We start from the raw sequence: 19,817 nt of genomic DNA on the forward strand, positions 1-19,817 counted from the left end.
GCCTTATACTTAAAATATCTTTTCATCTACTGAATTATTAAGGATGTTTTGTATTTGACAACATGCAGTATCAATGAGAATGAGATAAAAAAAATGGGACTGTACCTTGTTGGGAATGTAAACTGTTGATCTCCTGGGAAGATAAAGCTGTTGGTATCAAAATTTTAAATATATTTATCCTAAACCTGTTATTCCACATTAAGGGCCCTAAGGAAATTAGTTTGCAAGTAACAATTATCACAGTATTAGTGATACTGTGGAAAATTACAAAAAAATTGGTTGTCCACTAATGGGGAATTAAAGAATGGGGCTCCCATCCCTGGCCACTGTGGCTCAGATGGTTGAGAGTCATCCTAGGCACCGAAAGGTCGCAGGTTTGATTCCCAGTCAGGGCACATACCCAGGTTGTGGGTTCAGTCCCCAGTTGGGGTGCATGCAGGAGGCAACCAATAGATGTTTCTTTCTCTCAAAAAAAATCAATAAAAAACAGTTTTTTAAATGGGGTTTCCACAAAATGTCACACTAAATCTATATTCAATTTACATAGGAAAATTATTTTGTTAGAACAAGTAAAAAACAGATTAAAAATAATATCCAATTAGTGTGTAAAATATGACCCAAACAAATCAAGTGACTGTTCACCAAAATATTAGTGTTTCTCTCCAAATGATGAATTTTGGGATAATTTTTACTTGCTTATACTTTTTATTAGCGTCCAAATCATCTACAGTGATTATAAATTTCATTTTTCAAACAGTAAAATGTTATTTCATTTGAGAAATAACCTGAGTTCCCACGGAATTTTTTCAATTTTCAACAATTAAAAATAAATTTTAGATGATTTCATTAACATATCCACTTCCTAATCCTCATTTTTCAAACTGTGTGCTGTAGGTTTTTAGGGATGAAAGTAACCTGAGCTTAACTATCTAGTTTATAAAGTAAAAAAGTTACAGTAAGCTAAGGTTCATTTTTTTTAATTTTATTTTTTAAAATATATTTTACTGATTTTTTAGAGAGAGGAAGGGAGAGGGATAGACAGAAACATTGATGAGAGAGAAACATCGATCAGCTGCCTCCTGCACACCGCCTATTGGGGATGTGCCTGCAGCCAAGGTACATGCCCTTGACTAGAATTGAACCTGGGACCCTTCAGTCCACAGGCCGATGCTCTATCCGCTGAGCCAAACCCATCAGGGCAAAGGTTAATTTATTATTGAAGAAGAATATTTTATGTTAATTTAGAGCAGCCTACGTGTGCAGTGTTCATAAAGTCTGCAGTAGTGGACATAATGTCCTAGGCCTTCACATTCACTCACCCCTTCCTTCACTGACGCCCGGAGCAGCTCCGGTCCTGCCAGCTCCTTTCATGGGAAATGCCCTGGACAGATGTACTATTTTTTATCCTTTATACCATTTTGTCACTGTGCCTCTCGTATGTTTAGATACACAAATACCACTGTGTTAAAACTGCCTACAGTGGTACAGTGACACGCTGTATGGGCTTGGAGCCCAGGAGCAGTAGGTTCACCATCTAGGTTTGTGTAAGTACACTCTCATGTTCACATGACAAAACTGCCTGATGAGGCATTTCTCACCCGGTATCCCTTCAAACAATGTGTGACTTACACTTTCATTTCTAACTTCTAATAGACAACACACAATCGTCAAGAGCCGTGAGCTGGTTTTAATCAACCAATAAACAGCACTGATTCTTAACAGTACACACAAGAGCCCTCCTTCACATTTGTCCCATGGGATTATTTTTCTAAATACTTATCAAGTAGCTTCACTTCCAGCCTCACTTTTTCTTCCATCTGGATTATCGTTTTTATAGTTAAAACTCGTACCTTTAAAGAGCTGACATGTATTTTTTTTTTTTTTTGTTACTCCTCACTGGAGGATATTTTTTCCATTGATTTTAGAGCGAGTGAAAGGGAGTGGGAGGGAGAGAGAGGAGAGAAACATCCGTGTGAGAGAGCCACATCAATTTGGCTGCCTCCCGCACAAGCCCCAATTGGGGCGGGGAACCTGTAACCCAGGTATGTGCCCTTGACCAGAATCGAACCCATGACCCTTGGGTTCGTGGGCAGACGCTCTGATCATTGAGCAATGCTGGCCAGGGCCTGAGATTTATAATGATCTCTAACAACCTGCTTGCTCCTCAGTGACCTCCAATGTCACATCTTTCTCAGCTGGTGATCCCCAGGACCTGTTACTGGCAGCCTGAGCACCTCCTTTACCATACTTCATTCACCTTTCTCTTCATTCGTAAGGCTGGCCTCAGTACCTCCCCAAGTGCCTACACATGGTTCTGCTTTGTTAGCTTTCACCAGCCACATTATCATCATTGGAACTGAAAGAGCAGAACTGTATTTGGCTTAGAGGGAAACATCTAACACGTCCTCTTACACCCAGAACTGAGGAAACGAGGGTTGGAAGAAACTTCAAGGCCATGTGGGCCAGCTAGATCAGGGGTGGGCAAACTTTTTGACTCGAGGGCCACAATGGGTTCTGAAACTGGACCGGAGGGCCGGAACAAAAGCATGGATGGAGTGTTTGTGTGAACTAATATAAATTCAAAGTAAACATCATTACATAAAAGGGTACGGTCTTTTTTTTTTTAGTTTTATTCATTTCAAACGGGCCGGATCCAGGCCGCGGGCCGTAGTTTGCCCACGGCTGAGCTAGATGTTCCACTCCCAGTTATGAGAAGTGAATGACATTGAGGTTCAATTTGCTTGTAGGTTGGCATGAGTCCAATACAGGCGCCAGCCCAACTAGAGGACAAAAGGCAGGCATTTCATTGTTCACCAGCCCTGGCTCCTCTCAGAATACAGAAACAGTCCCAGGCTGGCTGGGAACTCTCCAATGAAGTTTTTCTGCTAATTTCCTTTAAAAGCAACAGTTGTCATCATTTAAACTCCTAAATGCCCAAATCTAATTTTTAAAACATGCAATACCTGACTATTTAGTCATGGCACTGACCTCTTTTCCCTTAGATTGTCAAATTTAAAAAAAAAAACAAAAAAAAAAACACCCAACAGCCAACACAATAATAGCTATTGGTGTGAATGAATCAAAATTAAATCTAGTTTTTTGTTGTCATTTACTTATGTCTAAGATCTGATCCTACTGCACTAAATCATCGCAGCCTTGCTGTGACGTCCAGGCATCTGGTTTGCAATAAAAAGCAATGAAGGGCGGGGCTGGCAGGGAACTCTTGGGGTGGTATAGGGGACACCGTTTGTATTCGCAAGGCCAAGTGGCCCAGGCATAGCGGAGAGCAGCCACGGCGCCGGGACAAGAACTGATACTCAGGGCCAGGGTCTGGGTGGAGGAAGTGTTCATGGGAGCTGGAAGCCACTTGCACTGATGGTCACCACAACACGAGATCTAATGAGAGAGGCATAAATAGGAAGGGTCAGGTCAGGCAGAAGGATGCTCCTCGAGGCTGGGAACTGCTCTTTGAGACAGACCGTAGGGAGAGAAAGCCACTTTGGGCCAAGAACCCACTTTCTACAGCAACCAGAGCAAATCTGAGTCAGTCTGGTCACTACAGCCACCGGTTGACAACCAATATTCATGTGATGAAATAAATAACTCAACCAACAAAGCATAAACTACGGAGGGAGATGGGGAAGCACCATCACATCCAGCATTGGGGGAAGGTTCCCCGAACATCCTTGCGGTCACCCTCCTGACAAACGCTAAAGCTGCTGCTCCCTGTGGCCCTGCCACGGAGGTGAGGAACGAGGGAAGGGCACAAAGGAACTTTGCATAATGAGGCCTTAAGTCAGACAGCAATCCCGGGAAGGGAACATAAATGATCCAGTGCCCAAGCTTATATTCTGACCGCAACTGTGATTCTGGGTCCAGATGACGGACGGACTGCCAGATGCTGATGAAAGTGGAGACAGAATGCAGAAGCCCCCTGGGAGCTAGAATTCCCCTAACACCCAGGGCCCAGAAGCTAAGTGGCATGAGCACTGACCAAGCACCGGGTTCCAGAGGAGAAGCTGCCCTGGATAAACGCCTGTGGGACTAAAGTTGGTTTAAATACCCTTTCATCTCCTCCAGTGCCCTCTTCCCGGATGCCCCAGCCCCAGCAATAGCCTCTTGGTTCCCAGACACTCATGTAAATGTTCCATCTACAGAAGAACCTCTTCAATCAACAGCCCCAGTGTCACTGCGGGATGATCTTTAGAAGAAAGTACTTTCATTATGCAAATCACACCAAGCTCCACATCACCAGGCTTAAGCCTCTTATAGGAGACACTAAACTCAAAAGGATGTCAGAATTTAGGATGAAAGAGACATCTAAGGACGAGGGGAATATTCTGGAGGAAGGATCCTTTCAACAGGCAACCTGCCAATAAAGCTGCAGGCCCTGCCCAGGACAGAGACGGCTGCTTTGGAGGGAAGACACAAAAGGAGTATCATTTAAATATGGACTCGTTTCCCTTCCTTGATTGTCCTATCAAAACTGCCTGTAAGCCAGCGACTGTCTACCGGCGTGCCGCATGAATTCTTAAAGCATAAAATACCTGAATGTTAGTCAGGGGCACTGACCGCTTTTCGCTTAGACTGTCAAATGCAGAAATGACAACGGCCAACACAATAGCCATGTGATGTGAATGAATCAAAATCAGGCCTATTTTTGGGTCAGATTGGGAAGAAAATAAGGATTTTAGTAATTAGTTGAGGTGTGCCATCAGACGAAAGCGGCTGAAAATCGCCGCTCAAGGCAAATAATTAAGGGCTGTTTATTTGCCCCTCTTAGATAAGCTCAGCCCCCCACCAACCAAGCCCTGCCTCGCAGTTATGTTAAATTGAAGAGGTGGGCCTCACTGTGGAGGAAATCCTGATACTGAATCCCCATTCAGGAGGAACCCCCATTGTTTCTGCTATTCTCACCTCAAATATCTCGTGGTCCTGCCTCTGCACCTCAATTTGCTGGGAGTACGTGAGGCTGAGCAGCCCCTTGTCGGCCAAGAGCTCTATCTTCTCAGGCAGTGGTCCCTGGAAGGTCAGCGTCTTCTCCCCATAAGCCACAGCTCGGGCCCCCAGGTGCAGCCGGTAGGCCACGGTCTGCTTATCTCGAGGGTGGATGCTGCAGGACAAAACACAAGTACTGAACTTTGGGTTTGAGCTCAATAATAACCAGATTTTTTAAAAATGTACTTTTATTAATTTCAGAGAGGAAGGGAGAGGGAGAGAGAGAGAGAAACATCAATGATGAGAGAGAATCATCGATTGGCTGCCTCCTGCATGCCCCCTACTGGGGATCAAGCCCACAACCCAGGCATGTGCCCTTGACCGGGATTGAACCCGGGGCCCTGAAGGCTGACGCTCCATCCACTGAGCCAAACCAGCTAGGGCAATAACCAGATTTTTAAAAAAGGAAATAATATACAAACACCCCCAGAAGGTGAGAATAAAGTTGACTGAGTCTAATAGACAATGGCTGGTCAGCTTAAGAGAAATGGTGAGTGGTAATCACAGCTGGAGCTCTGGGCTGTCTATGGGCTGGAAACCTTGAATAACAGATGACTTGGAAGGAAGAAATAAAAGGAGGGAGAGAAAGAGGAAGGGAGGGAGGGAGAGAAGGTACTAGAACTAACCAAGGACAGCTAACTCATAGGACTATTCCAAACAACAGAACCTGTGTTTCATCTGAACCATCTATTCATTACTTGGTCCCCTCCAGGGTTGTCTGTTCATTCAATAACCATTCATTCATTAAAAAATAAACAAACACTAGTTCAAGCTCCTACGATAATCCAGACACTACGTTGGGCTGCACTGAAACCCCCTTGTACCCTGTGCTAGCTAGCATGTGGTGGTCGTCGGGGCCACTCCCAAACATCCACTGCTCCTCCTCTGAGGCCGTGGCAGAATCACGCTTCCCTCTCCCTGAAGCTGGGCATGGCCACACGACTGCGGGTGGACAATGCGACGTGGGCAGCAGGGTCTTGTGCTACTTCCAGGAAGAGCCTTAGTTGCCAGTGTGGGACTTTCAGGCGACCGTGGAGGGACAGATCGACGCGGGGCCTCGTTTCTCTGGATCTGTGGGCGGCCACGATGGCAAAGCCTCTCTGCTGGCCTTTGGACATGGAGCGTGAACAAGACATACATTGTTGTTGCATCACAGCACTGGGATGTTGAGGGTTCTTATTTTTTTTTTTTTATTACTACAGCACATCCCAGTGTAAATGACTCTAGAGCAGTGGTTCTCAACCTTCCTAATGCCGCGGCCCTTTAATACAGTTCCTCATATTGTGTTGACCCCCAACCATAAAATTATTTTCGTTGCTACTTCATAACTGTAATGTTGCTACTGTTATGAGTCGTCATGTAAATATCTGACATGCAGGATGTATTTTCATTGTTACAAATTGAATATAATGAAAGCATAGTGATTAATCACAAAAACAATATGTAATTATATATGTTTTCCGATGGTCTTAGGCGACCCCTGTGAAAGGGTCGTTCGACCCCCAAAGGGGTCGCAACCCACAGGTTGAGAACCGCTGCTCTAAAGAATGCTTCTAGGGTCCAATCCTTAGGCCATCTACTCTCTCTCCTCTCACAAGTGAACATCACAGTGAAGGCCACAGATAAGGAACATATGATTATTCAAACAAAGCCCAAGAGGCACCCATACCTGCCGAAAGGCGAGGTCCTGTCACCGAGGTCCATAGCTACAGCCATGAAAGTGTTGGGCATCCTTCGGTTGGGGACATAGCCAACGTCTGCTGTTTGATGCCAACGGATCTGGGGAAATCGATCATCTGAGTCTTCATCAGACAAAACTGCAGACAACTAGGAAGCAGAGAGATGGCGGCGTCAGAATTTTATTGCAGCAGAATCCTACACCGGAGTCTTTTCGCAAGCAAACCCTGGTTCTGCTTCATTCATTTGTTTAGAAGTTCACTCAACAAGTATCTCCTGAGCTTCTCACTGTTGTGGCAGAATCCCTCATCCCACCTGCCCCAGTGTAACTCTGCCACTGCCCTCACCACGATGTGGAGTCGATGTCTCCTCCCGTGGAATCTAGGCTACGTGTGTGATGTTCTCTGACCACAGAGATGATGTTGCTCAGAAATGATGTTGGGCAGCTTTCAAGTTTTTGCCTCAGGAGCCCCTGCCTTCTGATCTCATTCTCCTCGGACCCTGAGATGGCCGGTAAAAAAAAGTCTAGCTGCCCTGCTGGAGGAATGATGTAGAGAGAGGGGCAATGGACACTGGAAGATCATGAAGGAGATAGGCATTTTGCCCCAGCAATCCCAGCAGAGGGGCCAGTGATGCGGATTCTAGATCCTTACGTTCAAACTGCAGTCCCAGAGCTAGCCCACGATGTCACAGGGAGCAGAGGGGCGCCGTCCCACTGAGCCCGCCTGGCCAGCCCACGGAGGCATGAGCGAAACCAGTGGCTGATGTTTTCAGACACCGTGTTTTGGGGTCATTTGTTGCAAAGCAGTAGGTGATGGACACATCTGCGTACAACACAGGGCTAGGCAGTGTTTGTCAGAAAGCAAAGAGGACTCTGTCTTTGAGCATGTGGACAAATTGCATCAAAGGTCCCAATTATTTTTAAAAAATATCTTTTTAATTTTTTTAGAGAGAGTGAAAGGGAGGAGGAGAGACAGAGAGAAACATCAATGTGCGAGAGGTACACTGATTGGTGGCACAGCCCTGGCCCTTGTCAGGGTGTGCCTGCAACACTGGTACGTGCCCTTGACAGGAATCGAACCGCGGACCCTTCGGTCTGCAGGCTGATACTCTATCCACTGAGCCAAACCAGCTAGGGCTAAGGTCCCAATTCTTTACACCTTCCTATATCCACACCCTCTTGTCATATGGCTCTATGGCTTCTCCTATTAAGAGGAAAAGTGTATTTCCCCACCACCTGATTGTGAGCTCAGCCACGTCGTTTGCTCTGGCCAATCGATGAAACAGAAGTTACGGTGGGTCAAGTCCTAGCCTCGCCTCAAGAGACCTAGCATGGTTCCACTCACTCTTTTGCATCTCTGCCATCGCCATGAGAATGGCATACCCGGGCTAGCCCACTGCTCGCGAAAGGAGGCTGACGGCTGTGGGACAGAGCTGCCTCATCTCAGCCAACCAGCCAAGCCTGGCCTGCAGCAGAGCCCCCAGCGGACCCACGGAGACAGGAAAGTGCCCAGTGGGGCTCAGCCAACGTCAATCAACCCCCAGCCTCTCCAATACGTGAGCCATAATAATCAATGCTATTTTAAGTCATGGATTCTGTATGCATAGCTGAGTACACAGCATCTGCTTTCATCTAGAGTAAAAGTGGATAGATTCCTATTCTTGCAAAGGGCAGAAGCTCCAGAAAAGTTACTACAATGCACGTGGTCCCACTATTCCTTCCTTCTCTGATGTTTGTATCACCCTGTCCTTTGCTTTAGATAGCGCCTTATTCTTAGCCGTAGTTCCAGCCAACTCGAGGCATCAACCTCTTATCTCTCTTTATAAGCCATGACCTAACAGTAGGCCAAGCCGGACATTGGGAAACGGCCTGGGTGAGCAACCACATGGCCGTTGTAAAATGTCTGTCCCCATCAGAGGAGCTGCATTAGGAACAGACTGTTTCTCCCAGGTTCGTGACTCACATGGCCCAGGAAACAAACACCTGAGATCATCCCTATAAATGTGGCCGCACTTTGAATAGAGGGCATTTCCTGCCCCTGGAGTTGTTCCAGAAAGAGTAGAAAGTCACCAGGAAAACACTGGAGAGGCTGCAACCGTAGCAGAAGGGATATGGGATGAAGGGCAGGGGGACGAAAAGGGGCCACATACTAACCCCGGCCAGCTCAGGGAGGCCTGCAGGGCGGCCTTACAAACTCAGAGGCTTAGGGTAACCACACAGATGGTCTGACCAGAAAACTTCCTAACTAAAAGCACGTCATGGCGGGTAGTCCCGTCCCAGGCCTGTAGCTCCCTGGACAAAGGTCAGTCTTTACCTGAGGTCAGCCTGTCCATTGTCTTTTTGCATCTAAGATAACAGACCTTTGAAATGTCAGCGTCATCTCCTTGTCCAGACCTCTTACGGCACACTTACCGCACCAGACAGGACACCACGGACCCCTCACTGTCATCTTGTTCTCCGCATGCCACCTCTATGTACACGTTAGTTAACCATCCTGCACCCACCCATGTAAAAGAAGTGTCTGTCTGTTCTACCTTTTATCCAGTCCTAGAGCTTTCCCCGCTTTGCTTTCTCCCACCGCCTTATCCTGCCACTAATGCATTTCATGTAACTGCCTTCCATCTGCTTTGATTCCAATACAGTGGGGCCTTGACTTACGAGTTTAATTCGTTCCGTGATGGAGCTCGTAACTCAAATGACTCGTATGTCAAATCAAAAAGTGAACGAGTGAAACACGTGATGCTGGGCTGATGTTGTGGCGTTCACTGTGACGTTCGCTGGGCCAACTAGCGGTGGGGTATCTGAAGCTGGCTCGTCACCCGAATTTTAGCTCGCAACGCAAAGCAAAGAACTGGCTGAGAGACGGCTCGTATCTCGAAAAACTCGTTAGTCGGGACACTCGTAAGTCAAGGCCCCACTGTATATAAAACAACCTGCACAACTGCCATTCTCTGGAGGAAATCTCCATCCGTTGGGATTTTGCTTACTAGCAATTGTCTTCCATTTGGCTCAATAAACTCATAAAGCCCTGGCCAGTGTGCTCAATGGTTAGAGCATCGGCCCGTACACCAAAGGTCTCAGGTTTGATGCCTGGTCAAGGGCACACACCTGGGTTGCAGGTTTGTCCCCATTCATGGCATGTGCATGGGAGGCAACCAATTGAAGTGTCTCTCTCACATGGATGTTTCTTTCTCTCTCTTTCCCCCTCCTTCCCTGTTTCCCTTCCACTCTCTCTAAAAATCAATGGGGAAGAGATCCTCTGGTGAGGATTAACAAAAATAAAAAAATAAAAATAAAATAAAAAATTCCCTACAGGTTTGGACATTTTCTTTTTGTTTTTCTTAATCCTCACCCTAGGATATGTTTATTGACTTTAGAGAGAGAGGAAGGGAGAGAGAAAAAAACAACACCCAACACATCAATGTGAGAGAGAAACATTGACTGGTTGCCTCCTGTATGTACTCTGACCAGGGATTGAACCTGCAACCTTTTGGTATAGGGCAGTGGTCGGCAAACCGCAGCTTGTGAGCCACATGCGGCTCTTTGGCCCCTTGAATGTGGCTCTTCCACAAAATACCACGTGCAGGCGCGCACGTACAGTGCGATTGAAACTTCGGGCCCATGCGCAGAAGTCGGTTTTCGGCCTGGGCGAGTCTATTTTGAAGAAGTGGCGTTAGAAGTGGGGGGTCAGTCGCGCAGGCGGGCCGTGGGATACGCAGCACGGGGGAGGCGCTCGCGATTTATGCAGGAGTTGAGTGAGCCAGTCAGTCAGGAGTGCCCTAATTAAGTTAATAACAATGTACCTACCTATATAGTTTAAGTTTAAAAAATGTGGCTCTCAAAAGAAATTTCAATCGTTGTGCTGTTGATATTTGGCTCTGTTGACTGATGAGTCTGCCGACCCCTGGTCTAGGGGAACGATGACGCTCCAACCAACGGAGCCACCCGGCCATGGCTGAACATTTCTTATATGGACAGTATGATGTGGGATGTAGGCGATATTTCCGATTCTCTTATTAAAATCTCTTATGCAAATTGGCTTTAATTGATGAAATGATAAAAGGTAGTGAAGCTTCATAATGGGATGTCATGAAAACTAGAAAATTGGATTAAAAGATCCATGAGTCACCCCACTTCTTCCCACAAGACACCCAGAAGACTGAAGGTGGAACCATATTCACCCGTCAGTGCCGGGATGGGAATCGCGGTAACAAAGCTACCAGAAAGGTCTAAGGCAGCGGTTCTCAAGCTGTGGGTCGCGACCCCTTTGGCGGTTGAACGACCCTTTCACAGGGGTCGCCTAAGACCATCCTGCATATCAGATATTTACATGACGATTCATAACAGTAGCAACATTACAGTTATGGAGTAGGAACGAAAATAATTTTATGGTTGGGTCACAACATGAGGAACTGTATTTAAAGGGCCAGAAGGCTGAGCACCGCTGCTCTAGGGTAAGTACCTGCCTGCCGCACAACAGGGAGAAATGCCAACAACAGTCACTCTTGCCAAGGAAGTTTCTCAAAATGGCAGTTTTGCCGAGAATTCCTGCAATTCTCCACTCCCATTTCATTGATTGCACTAGCACACACTGGCCACATGGGGGCACCAGCACACTCCACAACCAAATTGTTTTTCCTAAGGCTACAGCCGGGGTGCTGTTCAGCCTCCCATGGTGATTAGTAGAATTGCTGCTGTTTCTGAAGGCATATAACAGCCAAAGAATAGGAAGGTGGCCACATCCGGAGGGCTTTACAAATAACATACTGCACTTTGCAGTTTGTTCCACTCCAAGCTCCTTTCAAGAAAGCGTCACAGGGACTCCTGCCCCCACCATGCTTCAGGTCACCTCTCCATGAATAATCTCTGACACATGCGTCTGGCCCTGGTCTATCTACTGAGCCTGAGTCCTGCATCGCTAACGGTGCTCCAGTTCCTGCAAGCATCACTTCAAACCCAACATTCATCTTTCCTTACAGACCACTGTCCCTCCAGATTTTCTGGCCTCTCTCATAAATAAAAACAAACACTGCCCAGCTGGCGTGGCTCAGTGGTCGAGGCATTGACCTATGAACCAGGAGGTCACGGTTCGATTCCTGGTCAGGGTATATGCCCCAGTTGCGGTCTCAATCCTCAGTGTGGGGTGTGCAGGAGGAAGCCAATCAATGATTCTCTCTCATCACTGATGTTTCTCTCTCTCTCTCTCTCCCTCTTCCTTCCCCTCTGAAATCAATAAAAATAATAAATAAACAAAAGCAAACACTAACTTTATCTGACATGTGCCAAGCTTTACATGGATTAACTAACACTTAAAATAACAAAGGCGTTTGATATCTTGTTCAAAATCGCATAGCTGAAGAAGTGCCGGGGCTGGGATCGGGATCCAGGCAGGCTGGCTTCGATCTGACGGCAGCTGTGATCCGCTATCTCCCTTTGAAGGTAGATGTTTATAGTCTCGGTATTCCACATGTGACCAACATATTTTTGTTGATGACATCAAGTTAAGCCCAGAGGCTAAGGGGAGTCTACTAAACTGGGAGGCCTCGGTGCCAGGACAAGGTCTCTGGTTCGTGCTGTTTCCAGCACCTCGCACAGTTCGGAGCACATTGCAAGCATTCAGCACATACTTCTGGGTTGAGCTGGCTGAAGTCACATTTAAATCAGCAAGTACACAGGCTAAGAGACAAAAAAGTACCTCAAAACCCAAATGTAGTTCCACCAACAGTAACTCAGAACTGTGACAGGAGTTGCTATTTTGATAATAATGAGCAGAATAATCTTGTTTCAAAGTCAAAATAAATGTAAGAAAGAAAATGATTGTAAAGTAGTTATAAGTGCAAAGAGTGTCTATAAAAATCTTTATCCAAAAAAAGTATGGTAAAGTAGGACGAGGTAGAGGAGATGGGTGGCGGGTGGGAAGGGAAACTGTGGACATCCAGAGGCAGCTGTCTGGGAGTGTTCTGTCCAACTCAGATGTTAAAGCCCGTTCCCTCACTACGTCGTGGGTTGGGTCTTGGTTTTATAACATTTTACTTGTTTAATTTCCTGTGTTCCAGCAGAGTCAGAACTACCGCCTTACTCAAACTTCGGTAAGTCACAGAGGGCTTCCTAAGTGATACCCAGGGCGAGAGCTGCAGGAGAAGTAAAAGTTAGCTGGGCAAGTGTGGGAGAGAGAGATTATTTCAGGCAAAGAGCATGTGCCCATGGGCTGGGAGTGAGAGAACGAGGTCCCTTCTAAGGAGTGGCAGGGATAACACCAAGTTAGGGAGGGTGTGGGGAAGGGAACATGCTCACACACTGTTGCTAAAGGCATACATTTATACCCACTCATAAACTTCTACAGGGAAATTCGGGAACAAGTTTAGAGCCTGAAAAAGTATTCAATTTAACCTAGCAATTTCATTCCTGGGCATTTATCTTTCGGAAAAAATTAAGCATGCATGTAAGGATTTAGCTGCAAGGAACAGAAACAAGCTGCTGCCTATAAAAGCAAAACATTTAAAGCAACCTCCGTGCCCATTTATCAAGGCCTAGTTAAATAAATTATAATATAACCATATTTCAGAGTACTCTGTAATCATTATAAATTGTGCCCAAGTCCTGACCGGTTTGGCTCAGTGGATAGAGCGTCGGCTTATGGACCGAAGGGGCCCAGGTTCGATTCCGGTCAAGGGCATGTACCTTGGTTGCGGGCACATCCCCACGGGGGGTGTGCAGGAGGCAGCTGATTGATGTCTTTCTCTCATCGATGTTTCAAACTCTCTATCCCTCTCCCTTCCTCTCTGTAACAAATCAATAAAATATATATTTTTTTAAAAATGTGTTCAAGATTAGTATTTATTGGCTCAGTTGTTGAGCATTGGCCTATGAACCAGGAGGTCATGGTTGGGACATATGCCCAGGTTGCGGGCTTGATCCCCAGGGTGGGGTATGCGGGAGGCAGCCGATCGATGATTCTCTCTCATCAATGTCTCTCTCTCTCTCTCTCTCTCTTTCCCTCTCCCTTCCTCTCTGAAATCAATAAAAATATTTTTAAAATAAATAAATAAGTATAATAAATAAAATCTATTTATTAGCATGAAAAATGTTCACAATATAACATTATGAGAAAGAAAAAGCAAGATATGGTACACTATTGTAGTATGGATCCTATTTCACAAATAATGAGCAGAAAAGTCTGCTTATTTCTGGATGGTGGAATTATAAATGTTTTTTAGCTTATCTTTTTCATATTTCTCTAACAAATATGCAGTACTTTTTTACTAGGAAGACATATTAGTTACTTCTTAACTTTTTAAAAGACTCACTTGTCCCCGCAGTGAACAGAGATGAATTAAGCCATACATTCAGCCCCTGACCAGCGGCTATGAGGGTGAAAGAAGAATATGGGTTCCAGGAAGAAGATCTCAGTGGCACATCCCCATGGCAAGGTCCGTAGACCCTCCTCCCCTCCACACGTACCTGCACAAACCCAAACGGGAAGAGGCGCTCCGTCTGCCCCTGAGAGCCGAGGTGGAAGGTCTGGCGCCAGTCCTCAATGAGCGCGGGGAATGTGCAGTTGTACAGGTCCCTGTTAAAGTCGATGTTGGCCTCCCCTGGAAACGGTCCAAGTGGTGAAAGAAGTTTGGGGTAGAAGCAAAAATGGCCACACAATACTCCCCAACCTCTAGCCCTGCCTTAGGAAGTGGGCCTCCCTGCAGTCTCTCTGGACTGGCCTTGCTCGGGCCGACAGGGGCATCGGCAAACATGATACAAGCAGGTTGAAAAGTGCTTCAGTTTAGGGGTCTGCTCTCTCGATACTCCTGGAACCCTGAAACTGCTATGTAAACAGTAAATAAGTCTGAGCTAGCTTGCTGAAGGGTGGGGGGGCACATGAGAACCCTGGGACCCCAGCCAACACACATGGTAGAGAGGCCATTCTAAGTCACCCGGCCATCAGACAACCTGCCAGATGGCCAAAGACACATAAAGATCCCAGCAGAAATTAGCCAAAGCAGCCCAGACAGAAAAACGACCCTGCTAGACCACAGAATAGGGAGCTAAATAAAATTGCTTTTGTTGTAAGTAGCTAAATTCTAGGATGGTTTGTTATGCAGCCAAGCTAACTGACACGGTGGAGAAATAGCAAATCGAACACTCACCCTGGTACCATATCACGCCTTTCAGAGTCATATTATGTAGTGGATGGATCATGGCATTCCAGAGAACAGAGTGTTTACTGGGGCCACTTATAGAAGCCAGTGAAGTGAACCTGAAATCGATAAGGCACACAAGTGTCAGGAGAGAGCTAGTGACCGATCACATTATGATCCCTCACCTGGGCGCCTCTCCAGCTTTTACTTGGGGCAAATTTCTGATGACAGCAACACAGGATTACATTGAACCGCTCTGCCTCACATGGACACGTGTGAACAGTCTCTGAATTTCACCTCCAGGTTCTTCCCAGGATAAGGGTATCAGTCAGTTTTCCACGAGTTCAGCGTGGGCCACCCCAGTTCCCAGATCAGGTCATTAAAGCCACGAAGAGGAGAAGTGTTTTATTACGAGTCCCACACACAAGGCAATAGCTTTGTTTGACTAGTCCTCCATGAATAGACACTTAGATCGTTTCAAGCTTTTTGCTTTTCTAAGCAACGCCATGATTCTCTTTCCTATAGCTTCATCATTGCGTGCAGACTTAAGTATTTCCTTAAGATCAACTCCCAGATCGGAAACGGCTGGGTGAAAGGACACATTTTTTTTAAAAGGCTTTCAACGTGTTCCTAAGTTTCTCTGTAGAATGCCTGTAGGAATTTACACCCCTTCCCGACGCCCTTGGAATTGTCCCTTCCATGTCCTCAGAGATCTGGGAGGCCTGGCTTCAGATGCCTCCTGCTTTACCGCAGGCAATTCCTTCTGCTCCAAAATGGAATGTCTTCACACAGGCACACCTTTACCCAAGCGAAACCAAAAGCTCAAGTCCACCCTCTCCCCAGAGGCCTTCCCAGGACTGACGAGACAATGTCTGTGAAGGCCGTCCACATATCATTCATCTCTACGCTAGCAGAACGATGGAGATTTTATTAAGGAGCCCGTCCTCCGACCCAAACCCCGCACCACGTGTCCTTCCTCATCTAGCTTTCCCTCAGTGTGCTTTCATAATCACGACACTATATATTTCTTTGATTACATGTCTACTTGTTCTTCCTGTTACAGTGTTTATTCTGCTAAGCATACAACACGGTGGTTAAGAGCAGACACTGAGGCCAGCCTTTGCCACTTACTCGTGTGTCCATAAGCAAGTTACTAAAGCTCTCTCCGACTTAGTATCTTTTTTAAAAAATATTTTTTTTTACTGATTTCAGAGAGGAAGGGAGAGGGAGAGAGAGATAGAAACATCAATGATGAGAATCATGGATTGGCTGCCTCCTGCACGCCCCACACTGGGGACGGAGCCCGCAACCCAGGCATATGCCCTGACCGGGAATCAAATGGTGACCTCCTGGTTCATAGCTCGACGCTCAACCACTGAGCCACGCTGGCTGGGCTCAGACTTGGTATCTTTTTCCAGGCTATGTTAACAATATCTACATTTCAAGAGATTATTGTATTAAATGAGTTACTATATATAAACTACTTACAACATTTTTCAGCATAAAGCTTTCAGTAAGTATTAGCTATAATTATTATTAAGAAAAAGACTCATAATTGCTTGTGCTGTTCTCAGATGGCTGTGGTGGTGGTGACAGTGAAAGTAATACCTTGCCTGTGCACGGAACAAGTTAATACATATTTGGACACTCAGCACGTACTTCACTCCCCGAAGGAGGCCACGATTCTCCTCTTTTATCTAATTTCCTGGCAGGCTTTCTCCCGGACTGCGGGGTGCTTTCTTACCCTTCCTTAGAGACCCCGCAGGCTTTCAGCGACCTTCCAGATGACCAGGCTTCAATGGGGGTGCCGCCCCACGAAGAGGAGACCAGCCCAACGGGATACCGCAGCGTGTCGTACAGGTTGCGCCCGAAGAGCCAGCACACGGCCGACATGTACTCGAAACTCCCATGGCCTAAGTTTTCTGTTCAGAAGAAGAGGGTCAGGTAAAGAGTAGAGGGATACAGATGGGTCTAGGTGAGAAGAAGGGTGTGGTCCATCCCTTGTGTTCCTTGCTAAGAATTTCCAAAAGTAGGAGAAGATTGAGAGGCCATGCTCTCATTTGCAGAGAACCAAAGCTCCCTGGCCAGGCGAGTGGACCCCCGCATCAACCCATGCTCCCCTCTCACCTACAGGTTCCTGAGAACCTTGGAATACGATTAGTCCTCCTCAACAGGTGAAGGCAGAAAGGCCATCGGGCCCCTCGACCACCTTCACCTCACCTCTACCTTTCCCTCGCCATTCGTCCCCACTTAGCTCCGTGGGAAGAAATGAGCAAGCAGGGAGCATGTTGGGAAGAAATCTGTCTTTTTTCTACCCCATTTTATAGCTAATGGTCATGAAGACATGGGCAGCAGGTAAGGGATGCAACGTCTGGCTAAAAGAGAAAGCAACAAAAACCAAAACTGGTGTTTAAATGTTCAGCATAGAAAGCTCACGTGTCCATACAGCCCAGTCACTAACGCACACGGGAGCGGGCGATCCCATGTGGGAAGAAAGTTGATGAAGAGGGGAACGGGCACACACACACTCACCTGACAGGATCATTCAACCCAGTATTTCCCCAGGAACTGCTATGTCTAAGGCACTGGCTTGGCACCACTCAAGATCCCAATTCAATCCAGTTCTGGCACTCAAACAGCCGCGAGTGTCATAGTGGGGATTCAAGTCAATTAAAATTGATGAAGCTCCTACTAGGTGCCAGGCATGTCTAGATGGTGGGAGTACAGTAAGTAACAAGAAAAGGAGAACCATGGGATCTCTCCTCATAGGTCTTATATTCTACAAAATAAGACATCTATTCAGCTGAGTAAAATATAGGGCAAAATATGGTTAAGTGCCTCCAGAGGTACTGACGTGTATTAAGGGGTTTTAAAAAGAATGAAAGACAGATCATAAAAATCTTAATAAAGACTGGCCTCCTCCGGCGCTTCCACAATATTCTACCAGTGGTTCTCAACCTTCCTAATGCCGCGACCCTTTCATACAGCTCCTCCTGTTGTGGTGACCCCCAACCATAACATTATTTTCGTTGCTACTTCATAACTGTTCATTTTGCTACTGTTATGGGTCGTCATGTAAATATCTGATATGCAGAATGTATTTTCATTGTTCGCGACCCACAGGTTGAGAACCGCTGCACACATAGTGTTTCCCTGACCCTACTGAACTATTCGCTTCGTTCACCCTATTCAGTGTCTGGACCTACCAGAGAGTCAGTAGATGTTTGTGGGCTGGTGTTGGGTGGTTGTGGGTGGCTGGTATGAAGCTGGTTTCACTGATGAGCAGGTAGAGAGAAAAGGTAATGAAGAGGAGCAGGGAGAGCCCTGGCCAGGGTGGTTCAGTTGGTTGAGTGGTATCCCATGAACCAAAAGGTCACTGGTTTGATTCCTGGTCAGGGCACATGCCCGGATTGCAGGTTCCACCTCCGATTAGGGTGTGTATGGAGGCGATCAATCGATATTTCTATCTCACAGATTATTCTCTCTCTCCCTTTCCCTTCCTTTCTCTCTAAAATCAATAAAAACATATTTTTTTAAAAAAGAGGGAGAGAGGTGGGAAGTCTTGAAGGATAGACAGAAGTTGAATAAGCAGAGCTGGCATTCTAGGCAGAAAAGACAATATACTAAAAGGCACAGGAAAATGTTGAAAGTGTTGGACTGGAGCATAGGTTACAAAAGGAAGCTAAGACTGGGGGGAGGGGAGTAAAGATGGAAAGCCCCTTGAGAATGAGATTGTGTGTAGGCAGAGCAGCCCCCCAAAAATGTCCACACCCTAATGGTTATAACCTGTGGCTATACCTTTCGTGGCTAAAGGGCTTTTGTGAATGTGATTCCATCCTGGAGATGGAAGAGCGTCCTGGATTATCCAAGTGGGTCCAAGCTAATTACGTGAGTCCTCAGCGTCAGGAAGCCTTCCCAGCGGCAAGCAGAGAGATGTGACCACAGCAGAGGCAGGAGAGACACGAAGTGTGAGAAGGACTTGGCCTACTGTGCTCCTCCCCAGATATCTCACTGCCTCACCTCCTTCAGGGTATCACTGAAATGCTGCTTTTCTCCCTAGGAATTCCACGGCTGCTCTAAACTGGAAACCGCTACCTATCACAGACCCCAAGAGTCTGTACTGACTGCCTTCCCTGATGTATTTATTTAGTGTCATTAGCACGCATCACCCTCTAACGGTTAGAGTCTAACCCCGTGGTCGGCAAACTGCGGCTCGCGAGCCACATGCGGCTCTTTGGCCCCTTGAGTGTGGCTCTTCCACAAAATACCATGTGCGGGCGCATGTACAGTGAGATTGAAACTTCGTGGCCCATGCGCAGAAGTCGGTTTTCGGCCTGGGCGAGTCTATTTTGAAGAAGTACTGTTGATATTTGGCTCTGTTGACTAGTGAGTTTGCCGACCACTGGTCTAACCTTTCCCTCGATATCCCAAATTTATCTGGTGTCTGAGTTCAGAGAGTGAAAGGGGGGTGATAGCAAGGTATGCACCCCTTATCCAAATCTAAGCGATTCCTGAGTTTTGGATAACATGTGGTGAGAGTTCACAGACCAAAACATTCCTCCCAAACTGACCAAAATCAATTTAGTTCCTAAGTTCTTACAGGGAGAGCTCAGATAGTGTGATACGGAATAACTTTCCTAGAAAGTTTACCGATTTTATTATTCATTTTCTACATCCCCCTGCTCTAGAATACAAGCTCCATGAGACCAGCTGTTTTTGCCTGTTTTATTCACTGCTATACCCCCAGCACCGAGGCCAGCGCCTAGCACATAGTGGGCACTCAAATAGTTGGTGAGTTAATTAATACTTGAAGATGTAGGAGCCATCGAGGTTACCGAGGTAAAGCATGGACAGACAAAACAGAACAGGGACTAGAGAGATCACCAGGGGCCACACTGGAGGAAGCAACTGGAGAAAGCAGAGACCTCGGGCGGGAAGACGAGGGAAAGGATGTACGACGCCAGCTAACGGGAATGTGCGGCTCCCAAAGGGGGCGGTCGGCAGGGTCG

The 19,817-nt window shown here is 46.6% G+C and overlaps 1 protein-coding gene across 1 annotated transcript in view; it reads right to left on the minus strand.

Moving 5' to 3' along the window:
* Positions 1–3,035: 3,035 nt before the first annotated feature.
* The window catches only part of SIAE (sialic acid acetylesterase), a 40,554-nt gene continuing 23,772 nt past the window's right edge, over positions 3,036–19,817 (minus strand). Inside the window, 7 exon segments of the mRNA XM_081113608.1 lie at positions 3,036–3,191; positions 3,193–3,396; positions 4,918–5,113; positions 6,668–6,825; positions 14,138–14,271; positions 14,818–14,927; positions 16,553–16,730. Coding sequence (XP_080969734.1) covers positions 3,141–3,191; positions 3,193–3,396; positions 4,918–5,113; positions 6,668–6,825; positions 14,138–14,271; positions 14,818–14,927; positions 16,553–16,730 — 1,031 coding nt within the window. The 3' untranslated portion in view covers positions 3,036–3,140.

Source organism: Myotis nattereri, assembly GCF_964212035.1.
Source record: "Myotis nattereri genome assembly, chromosome: 19".
Lineage (NCBI taxonomy): Eukaryota > Metazoa > Chordata > Mammalia > Chiroptera > Vespertilionidae > Myotis > Myotis nattereri.